At 40.7% G+C, this 15,691-nt stretch overlaps 1 protein-coding gene across 1 annotated transcript in view; it reads left to right on the forward strand.

Annotated features, from left to right (window-relative positions):
- Positions 1-15,691, forward strand: part of mast2 (microtubule associated serine/threonine kinase 2) — a 181,913-nt gene that overhangs the window by 151,056 nt on the left and 15,166 nt on the right. The window contains 9 exon segments of the mRNA XM_051946956.1: positions 5,466-5,567; positions 8,129-8,261; positions 8,366-8,433; positions 8,659-8,762; positions 8,973-9,181; positions 9,258-9,396; positions 9,719-9,851; positions 10,074-10,239; positions 12,831-12,932. Of these exon segments, the coding sequence (XP_051802916.1) occupies positions 5,466-5,567; positions 8,129-8,261; positions 8,366-8,433; positions 8,659-8,762; positions 8,973-9,181; positions 9,258-9,396; positions 9,719-9,851; positions 10,074-10,239; positions 12,831-12,932 (1,156 nt within the window).

The following is a 15,691-nucleotide window of genomic DNA, read 5'->3' on the forward strand; positions in this document are numbered from 1 at the left end:
GGAAATTGACAATTCAAACACGAATCTGAATAATTCTGCATTATTCAGGTGTGGTTTGACATGACTAATTTTCACATCTTTCATTTCTGTGTTTGCGCTGTGGATTCTTTTGATGCTAAGGTCACAGTTTCATGCAGAGAATAAGGGCACAGGACAATCAAAGCTGCGCAATAAGTGTGCGTTAGTTTTTTCACTGCTCCTACATTTTCCTAATTATGTCTTGGAAATGACTGAACTATGTAACTGTTAATTCAAAGACAGGTTCCTGGAAAGGATTCTGTGTTTCGGGGTGTGGAATTTTTCAGTATTTTCTTGTATGACAAGTTAAAATGGCTGCTTTGAAAAAAGAATCTGTACTGGAGAATTGATGAAGACCTCACTACGATGGTGTCATCTCAGTCACACTCGGTTTACTAAGGACTGCTGATGGTATGACGTGGCCCTTGGCTCACTTACCGTTGTTACTCAGCACCATGAAATGTCTCATTAAGGCACAAAGACAGTGGCCTAGGTGCAAAAAAGTATTATTCCTTCAGGTCTCACATGTTCCTTCACACCTACTGTCTTGTTACTGAGAAAACATTCTAATTTGATAATCTAAACTTGGAATGATGAGCCAGTGTATTTATGTGTTTTTATGTGCGGGAGCATAGAAATATATTTGCATGTGTTTGGCAGTGACATCTCCATTATTATATTGTATTATTTTCCATCACCTAGGGAGTGACATTGGCTTCCACTAGCCTCTTATTGACCTTCTTTTCTCTAGAACATAAACACACAGACAAAATATCCCCAATTCACATACGCATGCACGCGCACACACACACACACACACACACACACACACACACACACACACACACACACACACACACACACACACACACACACACACATCTTCCTTGATTTTAATTTCACACCTCAGTGGTCACTTGGAGCTTGACAGATGACTCACCGAAACAAACAGGAGTGCTGGTGGGTAGGTTTTGGGGATTGGAGGAGATTCCTCGTCTTGTGATTGGCCTGAGGGCTCACAGAGGAGGAGGAGTTAGATGGATGTTCAGAAATCCTGCTTAAATGCTTTTGGAATGTGTGGGGAACTCAACTGAAACACATCTGGAGAAGCGTCACCACTTAATGCTACACACGTGCTGAAACTGCATTGTACGCTGGATGATGACATCACCAATTAGCTTTTGTTGTTTTTCTCATGTGACCAGTTGCTGCAGCAGGTTGAGCAGACCTTAAAAGGTGAGAGTCCATGAGAAGATAGACAGTGATGTAAAAACAGATATTATTCCTTTTCATTTTTGTGGGCTTATTTTTTTCTTGGAGACATGCATCGCATCTCGGGGCAGAAATGGCTGAAAAGGGAGGAGGAAATGTTGAAGGACATGATGAGGAGGAGAAAGTGGAAGGTGTTCACACATTGCTGGGAGCAGGAGGGACACACAGACTTTGCAGTTGAGTCAGTTTTGATTTTAACTTTGATGCTGCTTTTAACTCAGGTTTGGACCTGCTTTTGGGGGTTTTATGTAAGACTTCAGCAGCTGCTTTTAGTCGTTTTTCTGTGGGTTGTAACTTCCAGTCACTCAGTGGCAACATAAGATATTCCTTATTCTTAATTCTTTGTTGTTATTATTATTATTATTGTTAGTAGTCGTAATAGTAGTATTACTGATATATCATTATTTTTTGGACAAAAACAGCAATCCTTGCTGTAGTAAGTTTGTAAGTTGTGTGACAGTCTTTTAGCATGCAAAAATTCATTTAGCATGTTCCAGGGGTATGTAACAAATATATCTGCTTTCTACCTTGAAAAGGGTTCCTTTAACTAATTTCTTTGAATTCATTTACCTTCCAGTTGTGGATAGTACATACATTCATATATCTATTTCTAAATAAATGTTGTCATCACTGCTTCATATGTGTTCATTCAAACAACATTTATCTTTGAAAACTGCTGAATCTTCTGAAATTTTAGTCATCAGCTCAATTTTTCTGTATTTGATGTAAAATCAAACTTCAGTGCTGCTGGCCAGTGATGGTCAATTAAAGTCAGCCCACATCACAAAAGCACCATGGTTTTTATCTATACATGATTTTTCACATTATATTTATATTATATTTAGCTATCAGTAGACAAAAAAAACCTCAATGTGGATGATTATGATTGGTTTAGTTAATTAAATGTCTACATAGTGAGTGTGATTAATCACATTGATGCAAAACTGTGTGAAAAGACGTAATTGTCGCAAGCCTAACAGAAAAAGCTCTGACAAATGTATGTGTCTTTATGGTAAATACTATCATATCATCCTGCCCTGGTTTACTAGTTTCACTTGCCCACATAGCAAAATATTGTCTGCTGTGAGTAAAATCTAGTTAGAAGTCCTGAAAGAATGGTACAGTGACGTTTGGAAAAACTCCACAGCAACTTGTCGTTTGCTAAACAGACCCTTTAATTTGACCAAAAATATGTAGCTAAAACAATAACCTGTTTTCTTCTTCTAGCCATGTCAATCCCGCAATGCTAAAGCCAAGAATATGTTCCACAGCATTATAGACTGGTCAACCGGAGAATAAACCGATTAGTGTTATGATGTCGGATGTGTTTTCACTTCAAAAAGCCATTTTTCCTGTTTTTCAGTTTTTGTCAGTCCACCACTTCTGATCTTGAAATGTATCAGTCCTTTGCCTTTGTCCCTGTTCCTTATCCATTGCTTTATTCATGCATGCCATCTTTTCTTTCCTTGTGTCTTTAACCCATTGCAGAACTCACAGGAAACCAGCTTACCTCTCCTCCCTCTATCCTCCTGTCATCTTTTATCTCTCCTCCACCTTTACTCTTCTTTTCTGCCTCGTTCTTCACATCCACAACTTGTCCTTGGTTCCTCTCCCTCATCTATCCCTGTCATGGGGCCATAGTGACCTGCTTGGCGATTACTGTGGCAGCCTGCGTCTAAGCTATCTTTTGCTGGAACCCATGGGAGACCCTGTTAGACTCCTGGAGGTCACCTGAGGGCAGAGGGGAAGACAGAGTGCTAACTCAGCTCTGGTGATCTTTCACTGAGTATTGATTATTCATTGTGAACCTTCAACGTGTATATCATGGGTCAGACATAGCTGCAGACATCTTTTTTTTTTAATTTTCCCCTGAACACAAGTGAAAACATAATTTGCTTGAATTGATTAATACTCAGGATGATGCCACTTCCGTGCCATTTATTTCTCGTCTTTTACGGTCGGTCATCTGCCAATATTCACAAATACAGATAAATGTATGCACCACAAAGGGCTTCTGATATAATATAAAGACGTTAAAATTAAAAAGAGGTAGTGACTCATCAACAATCCGTCAATATATCCCTGGAGATAACTTCACAACTAACAGCAGAGTCGAGCTAAAAAAGTAGCAGAAATTCGGTCGTCTACCAAGATAAAAAAATATATATAATTACGTCTTTTACCATTGAATTACTCACCATACACGTCCAATTTGACCAGAAAAACAGCTCTCAGCTTCGTTTTGGCGCTACTTTCACACACTGCTGCAGAAACTTGAATTTGTACTCAGGGATGGGAATTATCCGCGGATTTCATTTCAGTTTGAACACTTTATTGTCGCTGATACTCCCGCGAGATGGTAACGACGTTAACAAGCTGTCGTTCGATTGTAAACGGCCCAGCAATTGGAAGTCGCTGCACGGCCGCCGCACACATCCCCCCCCCCCCCGTCAACGACTTTCCGCTGGAATCAGAACTTGCTGATCCCATCCCTGTGTACTTGTAACCGGAAATCACTCGGTGCGCGCCGGGAATCATGACGTGATCATGTGACATAACGTCATCATACAAAATTGCTGTCCCCCGATGTTGCATTATCCCTTGGTGATTCTCAGCGACTTTAGGGTGATTTACAGGAAAAAAATTACACCGGACATGAGACCGGTAATGTAGTAAGTTTTACCGGACTTTTGGTACACAAATCGGATTTGACCGATGGTCCGACGTCATTGGCGCACACTGATTTTACATGTGCCCTCCACCTTTTTAAGGGACCAAAAGTAATTGAACAAACTAACACAATCATAAATCAAATTGTCACTTTTATTATTTGGTTGCAAATCCTTTGCAGTCAATGACAGCCTGAAGTCCGGAACCCATAGACATCACTAGACGCTGGGTTTGGTCCCTGGTGATGCTCTGCCAGACCTCAACTGCTGCTGTTTTCTCTTTCTGCTTGTTCTTGGGGCATTTTCCCTTCAATGTTGTCTTCAGCAAGTGAAATGCAGCCCAGTTGGAGTCAGAGCAGGTGACTGACTTGCTCATTGCAGAACATACCCCTTCTTTGCCTTAAAAAAACTCTCTAGTTTTGCAAGGTTAATATACAATTTGTGTCATTCACACACTCTCTGGTTGATTAGTTGCTGTGCAATGGGAGTCTGTCTCTCAATTGTCTTTTTCTCACTGATTGCTGCCCTGTACAGTCACCGCATACACATTCAGTCTCTTTTATAGTTACATTTACACACTCCAATACATATTTTAGAATACACATTCGGTACATAAATTCTCCTTCCCTCCAGGTTTCATTAAAGCCATAAATAATTCAGGGATGGGGGACCCCCAGCCCTTCTCAGTCTATTAGCATGGCTCTGTCTCACAAACACTGACAAGTTGCTCATGGTTTAGTAATGAAAAACTGCCACTGCACAGTTAGCCTGCCACACACACACACACACACACACACACACACACACACACACACACACACACACACACACACACACACACACACACACACACACACACATATGCATGTCTGCACATGCACACACACACACACACATACACGCACACGTGCACACACATACATGGATAGATGAGGCATACTCGGGCTATCCCTAGAGGATTACACACGTTTTTGCAGCGGTTACTTATGTTTTGCACACACACCCAAACATACACACACTACACTTCCACCGCATTTCTATTCAGATTCAGTGTTTGCTCCAGATTCATATCTAGTCAGTTACAACCGATTACTGAGTAAACTGCTCTGTCTCATTGCTGACAGACATTTCATGGATATGAAGGAGTGAGATGGAGGTCATTCTAATTTGCATGACCTTGCAGGTGTCACTGAAAGTATCCCATTGTCTGTCCCTAAAGTGGTTGGTCTACTGTCTGTGAAGAACAAATATAATGCAAGACACATTTTTTGCATTGCATTTTTTGCTTTTTTGCTTCAAGATCATAAAATTTTAGGATTATTAAATATTTACAGTTACATTTGAAATAATGAATAAATATTGTTATGAGGGATTATTCATGTCTGATAAAAGGCCTTTTGTGTTAATGTAATTTCTTACTTGACAATGACGACTGAAAATAACAATTGAATGTGTACTAGTGCTCCTTGATCTAACCATTTTGTCGCTTTTTTTGTGTGTCTTCAGGCTCATGAACGTTCAGAAAGTGTGGAGGTTACCTTTGTCACACAACTCGTCAAGAAGCTGATGATAATCATCGCACGGCCAGCACGTCTTCTGGAGTGTCTGGTAAGAAAGAAACTGCTCTCCATATTTGTGCCTTTCATTGTTAGAGACAAAGCCCATTTTTTCATACAGATCAAGTACTACTCAGTACTTTTGTTCAAATATTGTGCTTAGCTATTTCAGTTTCACTCATTGCCACTTTTTAAATCTATGCTACCATAATTAATTTTAAAAAATCATGTATTTTTTACTGCATTACATTTACTTTACACTGTAGGTGAAAATACACAAAGAAGCAGCATATTAAAAATGTTATGGATTAAACCAGGGGTCACTAACTGGCAGACCGCGGTCCAGATCAGGACCTAGATGCCATCTTATCTAGACCTGTAATCAGTAAATTATAACAGGATTTTTAATTTGATGGGTCACTTCTGTTTTACCAGTGCAGCTTTTCCAGCTTTTCCAGCACTGAATATCAGCTCAGGAAACATACAGACCAATTATGTTGTACTTCAGCCATCCCACGTGACTAGGGCTGGGCAATATGGCCTAAAAAAAAAAGTCAGATTTTTTCACAAAAAAAATCCAAATTTATGATTTATTTGATTTTTTTTTTGCCCCCTACCTAAAATCAATTTGCAGATGACAAAGAAATTGTTCAAAACAAGTGATGCCACATAACCCGAACCAATTCCAAACAAGAAAAGCACTCAGAGTGCGCAGTACTCCGCCATGGATGCTCAGTTGACTTCTCATTTCCGACAGATGAAATATTTAACAAACAATTACCCTGTGCTAAGTACAGGCATATGTTATGCATGCCACGTGTAAATTACTGTTTTAAAGGTCTGTTGATCAGTTCATAAATTTTGGCAAGCCTTTGTTTTGCTCATGTTAAAGTAAGTGTTCCCTCCAAGCTTTTATTTTGAAGGCGTATTTTGAATGCTACAGGCTTTTATTTTGTAACCATTCCAGCATCTCTGATCAGTCTTCTCCTTGTTGGAGGTGAAAGTTTAGAGGGACGGCCGGGTCTTGGTAGATTTGCAGTGGTCTGATACTCCTTCCATTTCAATATGATTGCTTGCACAGTGCTCCTTGAGATGTTTAAAGCTTGGGAAATCTTTTTGTGTCCAAATCCGGCTTTAAACTTCTCCACAACAGTATCTCAGACCTGCCTGGTGTGTTCCTTGGTCTTCATGATGCTCTCTGCACTTTAAACAGAACCCTGAGACTATCACAGAGCAGGTGCATTTATACAGAGACTTGATTACACACAGGTGGATTCTATTTATCATCATCAGTCATTTAGGACAACATTGGATCATTCAGAGATCCTCACTGAACTTCTGGAGTGAGTTTGCTGCACTGAAAGTAAAGGGGGCCGAATAATATTGCACACCCCACTTTTCAGGTTTTTATTTGTTAAAAAAGTCTAAAATATCCAATAAATTTCGTTCCACTTCACGATTGTGTCCCACTTGTTGTTGATTCTTGACAAAAAATTACAATTTTATATCTTTATGTTTGAAGCCTGAAATGTGGCGAAAGGTTGAAAAGTTCAAGGGGGCCGAATACTTTCACAAGGCACTGTGTATGTGTATATATATATATATATATATATATATATATATATACATACATATAGTAATTCATTGCAAATATCGTAAAATCCAGATTAGGGTCGAGCACATGGAATTTTAGCTCAATGATATCGACGTAAACTATGCCCAGGTATCTGTTTACATCTATTGTGATGAGGAAATACGAAAAAAGATCTACTACCGACTATTAAATGGATCAGAAAAAAGCATGTAATAGTATGTTATTTATTGTTATATTGTAGTTTATAATAGTAGTGCCTGCTAAAGACTGCAACATCTCGAGGGACTGCTTTAAGTAGACATTAGAGGCAACACTTGTAACAGAGGAGTTTTTAACATTGTGCTAATTAAAGGTAGCTACAAAGACAAAGAGATTCTAACCAAACAGAGATAAATTAAGTCTCCTCACTAACTAAAGAAAATTTTGTGTTACTAGCAAATAACAAAAACATGCAGATCTGACTTACATGTCCCATTTAAACTTAAGTTGTATTTGAAAGCTTGTTTATGGAAAATATAACTTGTATTGACCAAATAGATTGTTCATGTTCTACATCTTATCTCTGTACACAGTTAATAAACAATATAGAGCTGTGAAATAATTTAGCCACCCCTCTCACCTCTCAGCAGAGCTTCATATATACATCGCAGAGCCTCTTTTCTTCCTCCATCAGTCCCCCGTCACACTTCCACTTCCACACAGAGCTCAGATAGTCTGGGGTTAGATGCTTCACATTTTGAGGCAAATAAGTGACAGAGGTCATTTGTTAGCCCAGAAATTAGGCATTAGGGAAGAAAATGTGAAATAAAACAACACTCAGTACTGTAGCTGTCCTCCAAACCTACAAAACTGAGATTGTAGAGGCCGTTTTTAGACCTTAAAGATAAACAGAAAGAAAAGCTGTATTATAGTCATGTAAGTGCTGCTCTAGTTTGGACCCAATGTTCTATTTTGTCATTCCTCTCTCTTCATACCATTCCTCACTGATTCCCCTCCTCCCTCCTGTATCCCTCCTGCAGGAGTTTGACCCAGAGGAGTTCTATCACTTGTTGGAAGCAGCTGAGGGCCATGCAAAGGAAGGTCAAGGCATCAAGTCAGACATTCCACGATATATTATCAGCCAGCTGGGCCTCACCAAGGACCCTCTAGAGGGTAAAACAACCACAATTTACATTTTCTTTTATTTGTTAGTTAACTGTTGTTATATTCTTGATATCCCCTTAAGATTGGTCAGTGATCCTTACATCTCTCTTTAGAAATGACCCAGCTGAGCAGTTACGATAGTGGAAACCCAGACACCCCCGAGACTGAAGATTCGGTTGATGTGAGTACATTAGAAGAAAATGTTAAAAAATAATAAGCTTCTTCATCACAGATCTCATAAAAGAAAATCTGGAAAAGGAGTTCATAAATTTACATTTCAAAGTTTGTAATTAATTTCAAATATCATTTAAAACTGTTGTTTTTATCAAAACGATTTAGTTTAGGTTTCATTTTTCTTCCCTATGCTAATTTGAAACATTTTCTGCTTTTGCTGTGTATGTTTCAGAGTCAGGGAACTACAGTCCCAGCAGCACAACCACAGAGTAAAACCAAAACCCCTCGAGAGGAGGACTTTGAAAACATCAAGCTCATCAGTAATGGAGCTTATGGGTATAACAGCATCCAGATTTTCTTGTTGCTCAAGTAATTTACGCAATGGTGGCTGCATTTTCAAATAAGATATTGTTAAGTGTAGTAGACTCTGTATGTGCGTGGGCGTGCATGTGGGTATGATTGTGTGAATATCATGTCTCTCTGTTTATGTAGAATGTAGAAGATATATATATATTTTTTTCTCATTTTCTCTCATTTCTTGTGTAGTGCTGTATTTCTTGTACGTCACAAGGAGACCAGGCAGCGGTTTGCCATGAAGAAGATCAATAAGCAGAACCTGATCCTAAGGAACCAGATCCAGCAGGCCTTTGTAGAGCGAGACATCCTAACATTTGCTGAGAACCCATTTGTTGTCTCTATGTTCTGTTCCTTTGAGACCAGGAGACACCTCTGTATGGTGATGGAGTATGTGGAGGGTAAGATCATAAATAGCTGTAGTATATGATTAGTATTGGTAGAAGGGAGTTGAATTGTCCAGTGACTGTTCTGTAGGTGGAGATTGTGCCACACTGCTGAAGAATATCGGGGCCCTGCCAGTCGATATGGCTCGTATGTACTTTGCTGAGACAGTCCTTGCATTAGAGTATCTTCACAACTATGGCATCGTACACAGAGACCTCAAACCTGACAAGTAAGAAGCCAGTATATTTTCAGAATTATGTTATTCTTCACTTGCTTTATTTCCAGTTAAACACATACTACTGCTTTATATTCACATATCTTTAAAGATATATTATTTATATCATAGAGATTTAAGATTTAATTTGTCATTGTAATGTTTCTTTTGCAAATCTTTAGTACATTTTACCTTATATTTAATGTGGATGATTATTGTTTTTATAATTGAGGTTGAAAAATAAAATGAAAAAAATTCTTGGAGAACAGGTTTACAACCAAGTTCTTCTAAAATTAAGCATCATTTGGAATGAAACCTTAGATTTTCTCTCCTGCAGTCTTCTCATCACATCCATGGGGCACATTAAGCTGACTGACTTTGGCCTCTCTAAGATTGGTTTGATGAGTCTGACCACAAACCTATATGAAGGACACATAGAAAAGGACACCAGGGAGTTTCTGGATAAACAGGTAAAAGGTCACTTATTTGCCCGTTTGAGAATCTGAGTGTGAATTCATGGGGAATTAGGTTTGGCCATGTCCTTTGTGCTTCATAGCTGTAGTTTTCCTTAACAAATTGTCAGAATCTGTGTAAATTCAAGATACCTCCTTTATGGACACATGAGTTACAATTGTTGCAACCATTTTTCCTCATGTCCCAAGTCTATTTTCTGTGTGTTTCTGATTTTACAGGTATGTGGCACTCCAGAATACATCGCCCCTGAGGTGATTCTCCGTCAGGGCTATGGGAAGCCAGTGGACTGGTGGGCAATGGGAGTCATCCTGTACGAGTTCCTGGTGGGCTGTGCCCCCTTTTTTGGAGACACCCCAGAGGAACTGTTCGGTCAAGTCATCAGTGGTGAGTAGTTGTTGTGTTTTTTCTTTTGCATTGTGGATAACAAGAACCTCACTGAAGAGCTAGTGAGCTTGTTAGCAGCTGAAAGGTGACTTTGCCAACTAATCTGTCCACTGGAGAGTCTTAGGCCCCATCCACACGAAGACAAAACGCTTAACAGTTTTAAAAACAATCGCCATAAAGACGAAGGCGTCTCAGAAAATGTGTGCGTCTACATGAATGCACTCGATACGCATGGAAACGCTGTAAAACACAAGTCAGACCTCTAGGGGTGCTGTAATGATATGACGGAAACACGCGCAAACAGAAGAAAAAACAGTGGGTCCTTTTCCGGGGTGTATCCATAAAGTGCCGTAATGTGTCCTTGATAATTGTTTGTTCAACTCGGTGGTGATTGAGAAGAAGGATATTTTGCTGCAACAGGGATAGTAGGGTCACTAGCTTCATCAGCACATTTGCTACACTGTACACCACCATTGTTGTTGTCGTTGCCGCGTGTGGCACACGCATGTCAATGAAGTTATGAAACTGCGCATGCGTGTCAATGAAGATATGAAACTATGACGCAAGCGTATCTGAAAAGTAGCAGAGAGCCAGTAAACACAGAGCTGCGTATACGGCGTTTCAAAATCTTTCCACTCTGGAACCTGGTTTCAAAAATGATCAGACCTGCAAAACGCCGTCTTCGTGTGGATGATACGCAGATTCGCCAAGAAACTTGTGTGTTTAGACCTCGGTTTGTTTTCGTGTGGATGGGGCCTTAGAAAGACTGATTCTGCATTACACAGCTTCCAGCGCCATATACAGCATTTGGCAAATCACCAAATTTAACTATGTCAATGTCCAATCAGACAGGGCATTATGACCAAAAAAATAAAAACTGCATTTTATAGTCAACTTTTTTAACTTTAGATTGCATTAAACTTTAAATTACCATATGCAGGCAAAATTACAAGCAGTCAAAGAGAAAAAAAAAATTGTTTTTATAATTTGGATTGAACACTTAAAAGTGAATGTGGTCCAGTCTTTGATTTATTGAAGGAATTGCTTCACCTATATTTTACTAGGAATATTACAGCTTTGGAAATTGTAAAGAAAACAAAAGGTGCTCTGATAACTGCGTCTCCAAACAGATCCTCAAAAAACAACCTTATCATTTTGTTTAACTTTTATCATAGTCATTTTAAAGCATAGTTAAATAATTACAGCATTTTCTTAAACATATAAAAGAAGTATAATAATTCAGTGCATAAAATATATCCATCCATCCATCCATTGGCTTATCCTGGACCGGGTTGCGGAGGCAGCAGGCGAAGCAGGCCGTTCCAGATGTCCCTTTCCCCCAGGAACACTTTCCAGCTCTGCCTGGGGGATCCCAAGGCACAGTTCCTTAATCCTTGCGGCTCAGTTCCCTCTTTACCATGTCCATCACTTGCTTAATTTTCCCATCATTCGTGAGCAATATCCTGAGATACTTGAACTCCCTCTCGTTGGGAACCAACTACGCCCAACCTGGAGGGAGCAGTCCACCGGCTTCCGGCAGAGAACCGTGGCCTCAGACTTGGAGGTGCTGATCCGCATCCCTGTCGCTTCACACTCGGCTGCAAACCACTCTGGTGCTTGCTCAAGGTCACATTTTGAGGAAGCCATAAGAACCACATCATCTGCAAAAAGCAGAGACACAATCCTGAGATCCCCAAACCGGACACCCTCCTCACCCCAGCTGCACCGTGAGATCCTGTCCATGAACACCACAATCAGGATCGGAGACAATGGACAGCCCTGGCTTATGTTTTCAAATTTTGTGTATTGAAACATTAAAAATGTCATAATGTACACTAGGTGACCAAAGAACATTTTTTGTCATCAGTGTTTTGTGTATAGACTGTGTGTATGCAGTCAATAGGTAATTCACACTCAACAATGCCTAAAAGAGAAGAACTGAGACGATTTTTGTTATCTTTGTGCTTGGTAACAGATAGGGAAGCAACGAGAGAACCGTCACTAACTGACTTGGAATCAGCCTACCTGCTGTTCATTACAACCTTAGGAAGAAAACACAGTATAGCTTCACCATGAACCACCAAGGATGAAGTAGAAAACATGGTCTAAAAATGATTTCCAAAGCTTTGCAAGTACAGGCTTGACTTTTAAGGAATAAAACCTATTGTAATGTCTCCTCTGCATCCTTTACTCCTTTGAATTCCCTTAGATAAAGGGATGAAGCAATTATCACAAACTGATAGTGATCTTGTACGTTACTGTTAGAACTTACCCTGTCGCTTTCCAGATTGATTAAGGGTCGTAATAGGAGGCAGTCTTGAACGTGTTCTTTTTTCTTATACATTGTCCAGATTGACGAGAGAGAGGGTGTTAAACATAAATAAACAAAACATTTCTAATAATAAGTAAAAAAAAAATTTGCATCTTTGCAACAAAGCATTACTTCTGTCCCTTAACTGTTGGCGTATGTGAGTGCGGAAAAAAAGAAGACATGATAGATGTTTGTTGTGGTATGAAGAATTACAAAAAAGCACTTTTTCATTGTGTTAGACAGGACAGTCATGTCTATATTTGTGCTGTAATTTTTTTAGATGAGATCACCTGGCCAGAGGAGGATGAAGCTCTGCCTCAGGAAGCTCAAGACCTCATCTCCCAGCTGCTGAGACAGAATCCTCTGGAGAGACTGGGCACTGGTAAAGTACTCTGTCTCTCTTACTAGAAAGCATTTTTAAAAATACGGGAAACATTAGTAAAAAGTAGGAATATCCTATTCAAGTTTTTCTGCCAATTTATCTTGCAATACCAAGTCAGATTATTTATTTAATGTTGTCTCAATGACACAACTGTCCTGTACAAAGTGTTGTGGCGATAGCCAAAGAAAAAGAATAGTATATTGTATTGATTATAGTGAGGATGTGTGCATTCACCTGACCTCCACGCCTGATCAGCCCATCTGCATTCCAGCCAGTAAAATGGTTGTTTTTTTCCGCGCGCTGGGAGAGCCGGCCCTTGGACGTCCCCATATTAGCCAGCCTCCAAGACAGTATGGCGGAGAGTCAGTGACAGATGGTGAATGGTGTTGGTCTCCCCACGCAATTCCGAACAAACTGTTCGTGATTACCCACTACCGACCGTCGACGCAAGCCTTGCCTGAAGGACTTCAGTTGCAGCACGATCAGCTCCGCCGCACCCGTAAGACGGCTCGGACCTATGAGTTTGGTTTACTTTTTTTGCCCGTTTTGATTCATCCTCCGTTCTCAAACCGAACGGCAGCACTTTCCTTTGGAATTCCCCTTGTTTATGGTTCATCCTCCATTCCTGAACCGAACGGCAGCGATTTCTTTTGGAGTACTCGTTTTCTGTCTTTTGTTGGAACTGTAAGAACAGCCGTAACCCGCTTCCTTGTTTGGATTTTTCTGTTGGATTGATTGGAAAACCTGGAGTGGATTATTTATATTGAATGGGTCGGACTGTAGTAAGAAGAGGTTAGCGAAAACCCGGACTGGACTATTTAAAAATATATGATTTGTGTTGATTTTTGAAGCATTGTATTCTTCACCTTAGCTGTTGTGTAAGGTTGAAATATCTAATTCAACACCAAGGTTTTATGTTTCAACAACAGACCTTTGTAGGGTGCAACAGTGCATTTTAGTTGTACCGCTACAGAAATAAATGGCACCCAACGTATAAAACCCACCTAGTGCTATTAACTCACGTTCACATAGAGGACGACAGAACACTGCTTGTTAAACATAGCGCTTTATTTTCAGTTTATTAGAAACAGACACCTTGACTTTGGGCAAACTATGGCTTCTCATGTGAAGGACAGTTTAAAGGGGCCTTCTATGACTCAGGAAGCAGGACCTGCTATGGGAGGTGCTGGATCAGGCACAGGGAAACCACGATTCTGTGTGGATTATAGGAAACCAAACACCAAAACTCATACGGATGCCTATCCAATTCCGACCATCCAGGAAATCTTGGAATCCTTGGCAGGAGCCACAGTGTTCTCTGCCCTGGACCTGAACAGTGGATACTGGCAGGTGGAGATGGATCCGGATTCCCGTGCACAGACGGCCTTCATTTGCCCATATGGTCTCTTCCAGTTCAGGGTTATGCCTTTTGGTTTAAAAAATGCTCCGGCCACTTTCCAAAGGCTCATGGACATGGTACTGGGAAAGCTGAAAGGATGCACATGCTTTGTTTACCTGGATGATATCATCATATATTCTACCTCATGGGACCGGCATTTCAGAGATGTTCAGGATGTTATGGATAAGCTCAGGGAGGCGGGTCTCACTGTGAACATGAAAAAAAGCGAATTCTTCCGTTCTTCTCTTACCTTCCTCGGACATGTGGTGTCATCCAAAGGAGTTCATGTGGACCCGGAGAAAACTCAGGCCGTTCAAGACTTCCCAGTGCCCACCAACAGAAAGTCCCTTGAACGGTTCCTGGGCATGGCTGGGTGGTACCACCGTTTTGTGCCGAACTTCTCCCGAATTGCAGAACCTCTTAATGCCCTGAAAAGGAAAGGGGTGAAATTTTTTTGGTCATCGGAATGCCAATCTGCGTTCGAAACTCTGAAAAAATGCCTAGTACACCCTCCTATTCTGGGACATCCAAATTTCAACCTACCATTTTTGGTGTACACGGATGCCAGTGAGGTCGGCCTGGGTGCCATACTGGTTCAGCGTTCAGAGCATGGCCATGAAGAAATTCTGGCCTATGGCAGTCGTAGTCTGAATCCAGCTGAAAGGAACTATTCTGCCACTGAGCTGGAGTGTCTGGCGGTAGTATGGGCTGTGGAGAAATGGCGCGTGTACCTGGAGGGACGCCTCTTTACTGTGGTGACCGACCACTCCTCGCTCCTGTGGGTATTCAGAACCACCAAACCAAATACACGACTGATCCGGTGGGCACTAAGACTCCAGGAATTTACCTTCACTGTGGAGTACAGGAAGGGAAAATATAACACAGTCCCGGATGCCTTGTCTAGGGCTCCCAGTGGTGATGGAGAATCGACTCACAGCTCCATTTGTGCTACCGTTTCATCTGCCCTGCCAGACTCTTCCAAGGAACTGCCGATTACCATCGAGGCAGTGTGGAGCACCCAGCAGTCAGACCCTGAGTGCAAAACAATTTATCAAAATGTGATGGATAAGGGAGACATACAGATAGGAGCTAATGCCTCCTTCACGGTATTGGAGGACATGGTCTACCGAGTTCTGAAGCTACCTCACCGAACTACTTACATGCCAACCCGGTCTCACAAGGATTCGTGAAACTGTCATGTAAATTAATCTATGGTTACGTGCGCACCAACACGATTTCTCATGTTTTACGTGTTGCTCACAACGAAATTCAAACCAATATATTTCAAGCGGAGGACTTTTCATGCCACTCAGAACGTATTTCAGACGAATATTTTTAATGTAAAAGCGTTGCGAATCCA

The sequence above is a fragment of the Acanthochromis polyacanthus genome, chromosome 4 (genome assembly GCF_021347895.1).
Source record: "Acanthochromis polyacanthus isolate Apoly-LR-REF ecotype Palm Island chromosome 4, KAUST_Apoly_ChrSc, whole genome shotgun sequence".
Taxonomy (NCBI): Eukaryota; Metazoa; Chordata; class Actinopteri; family Pomacentridae; genus Acanthochromis; species Acanthochromis polyacanthus.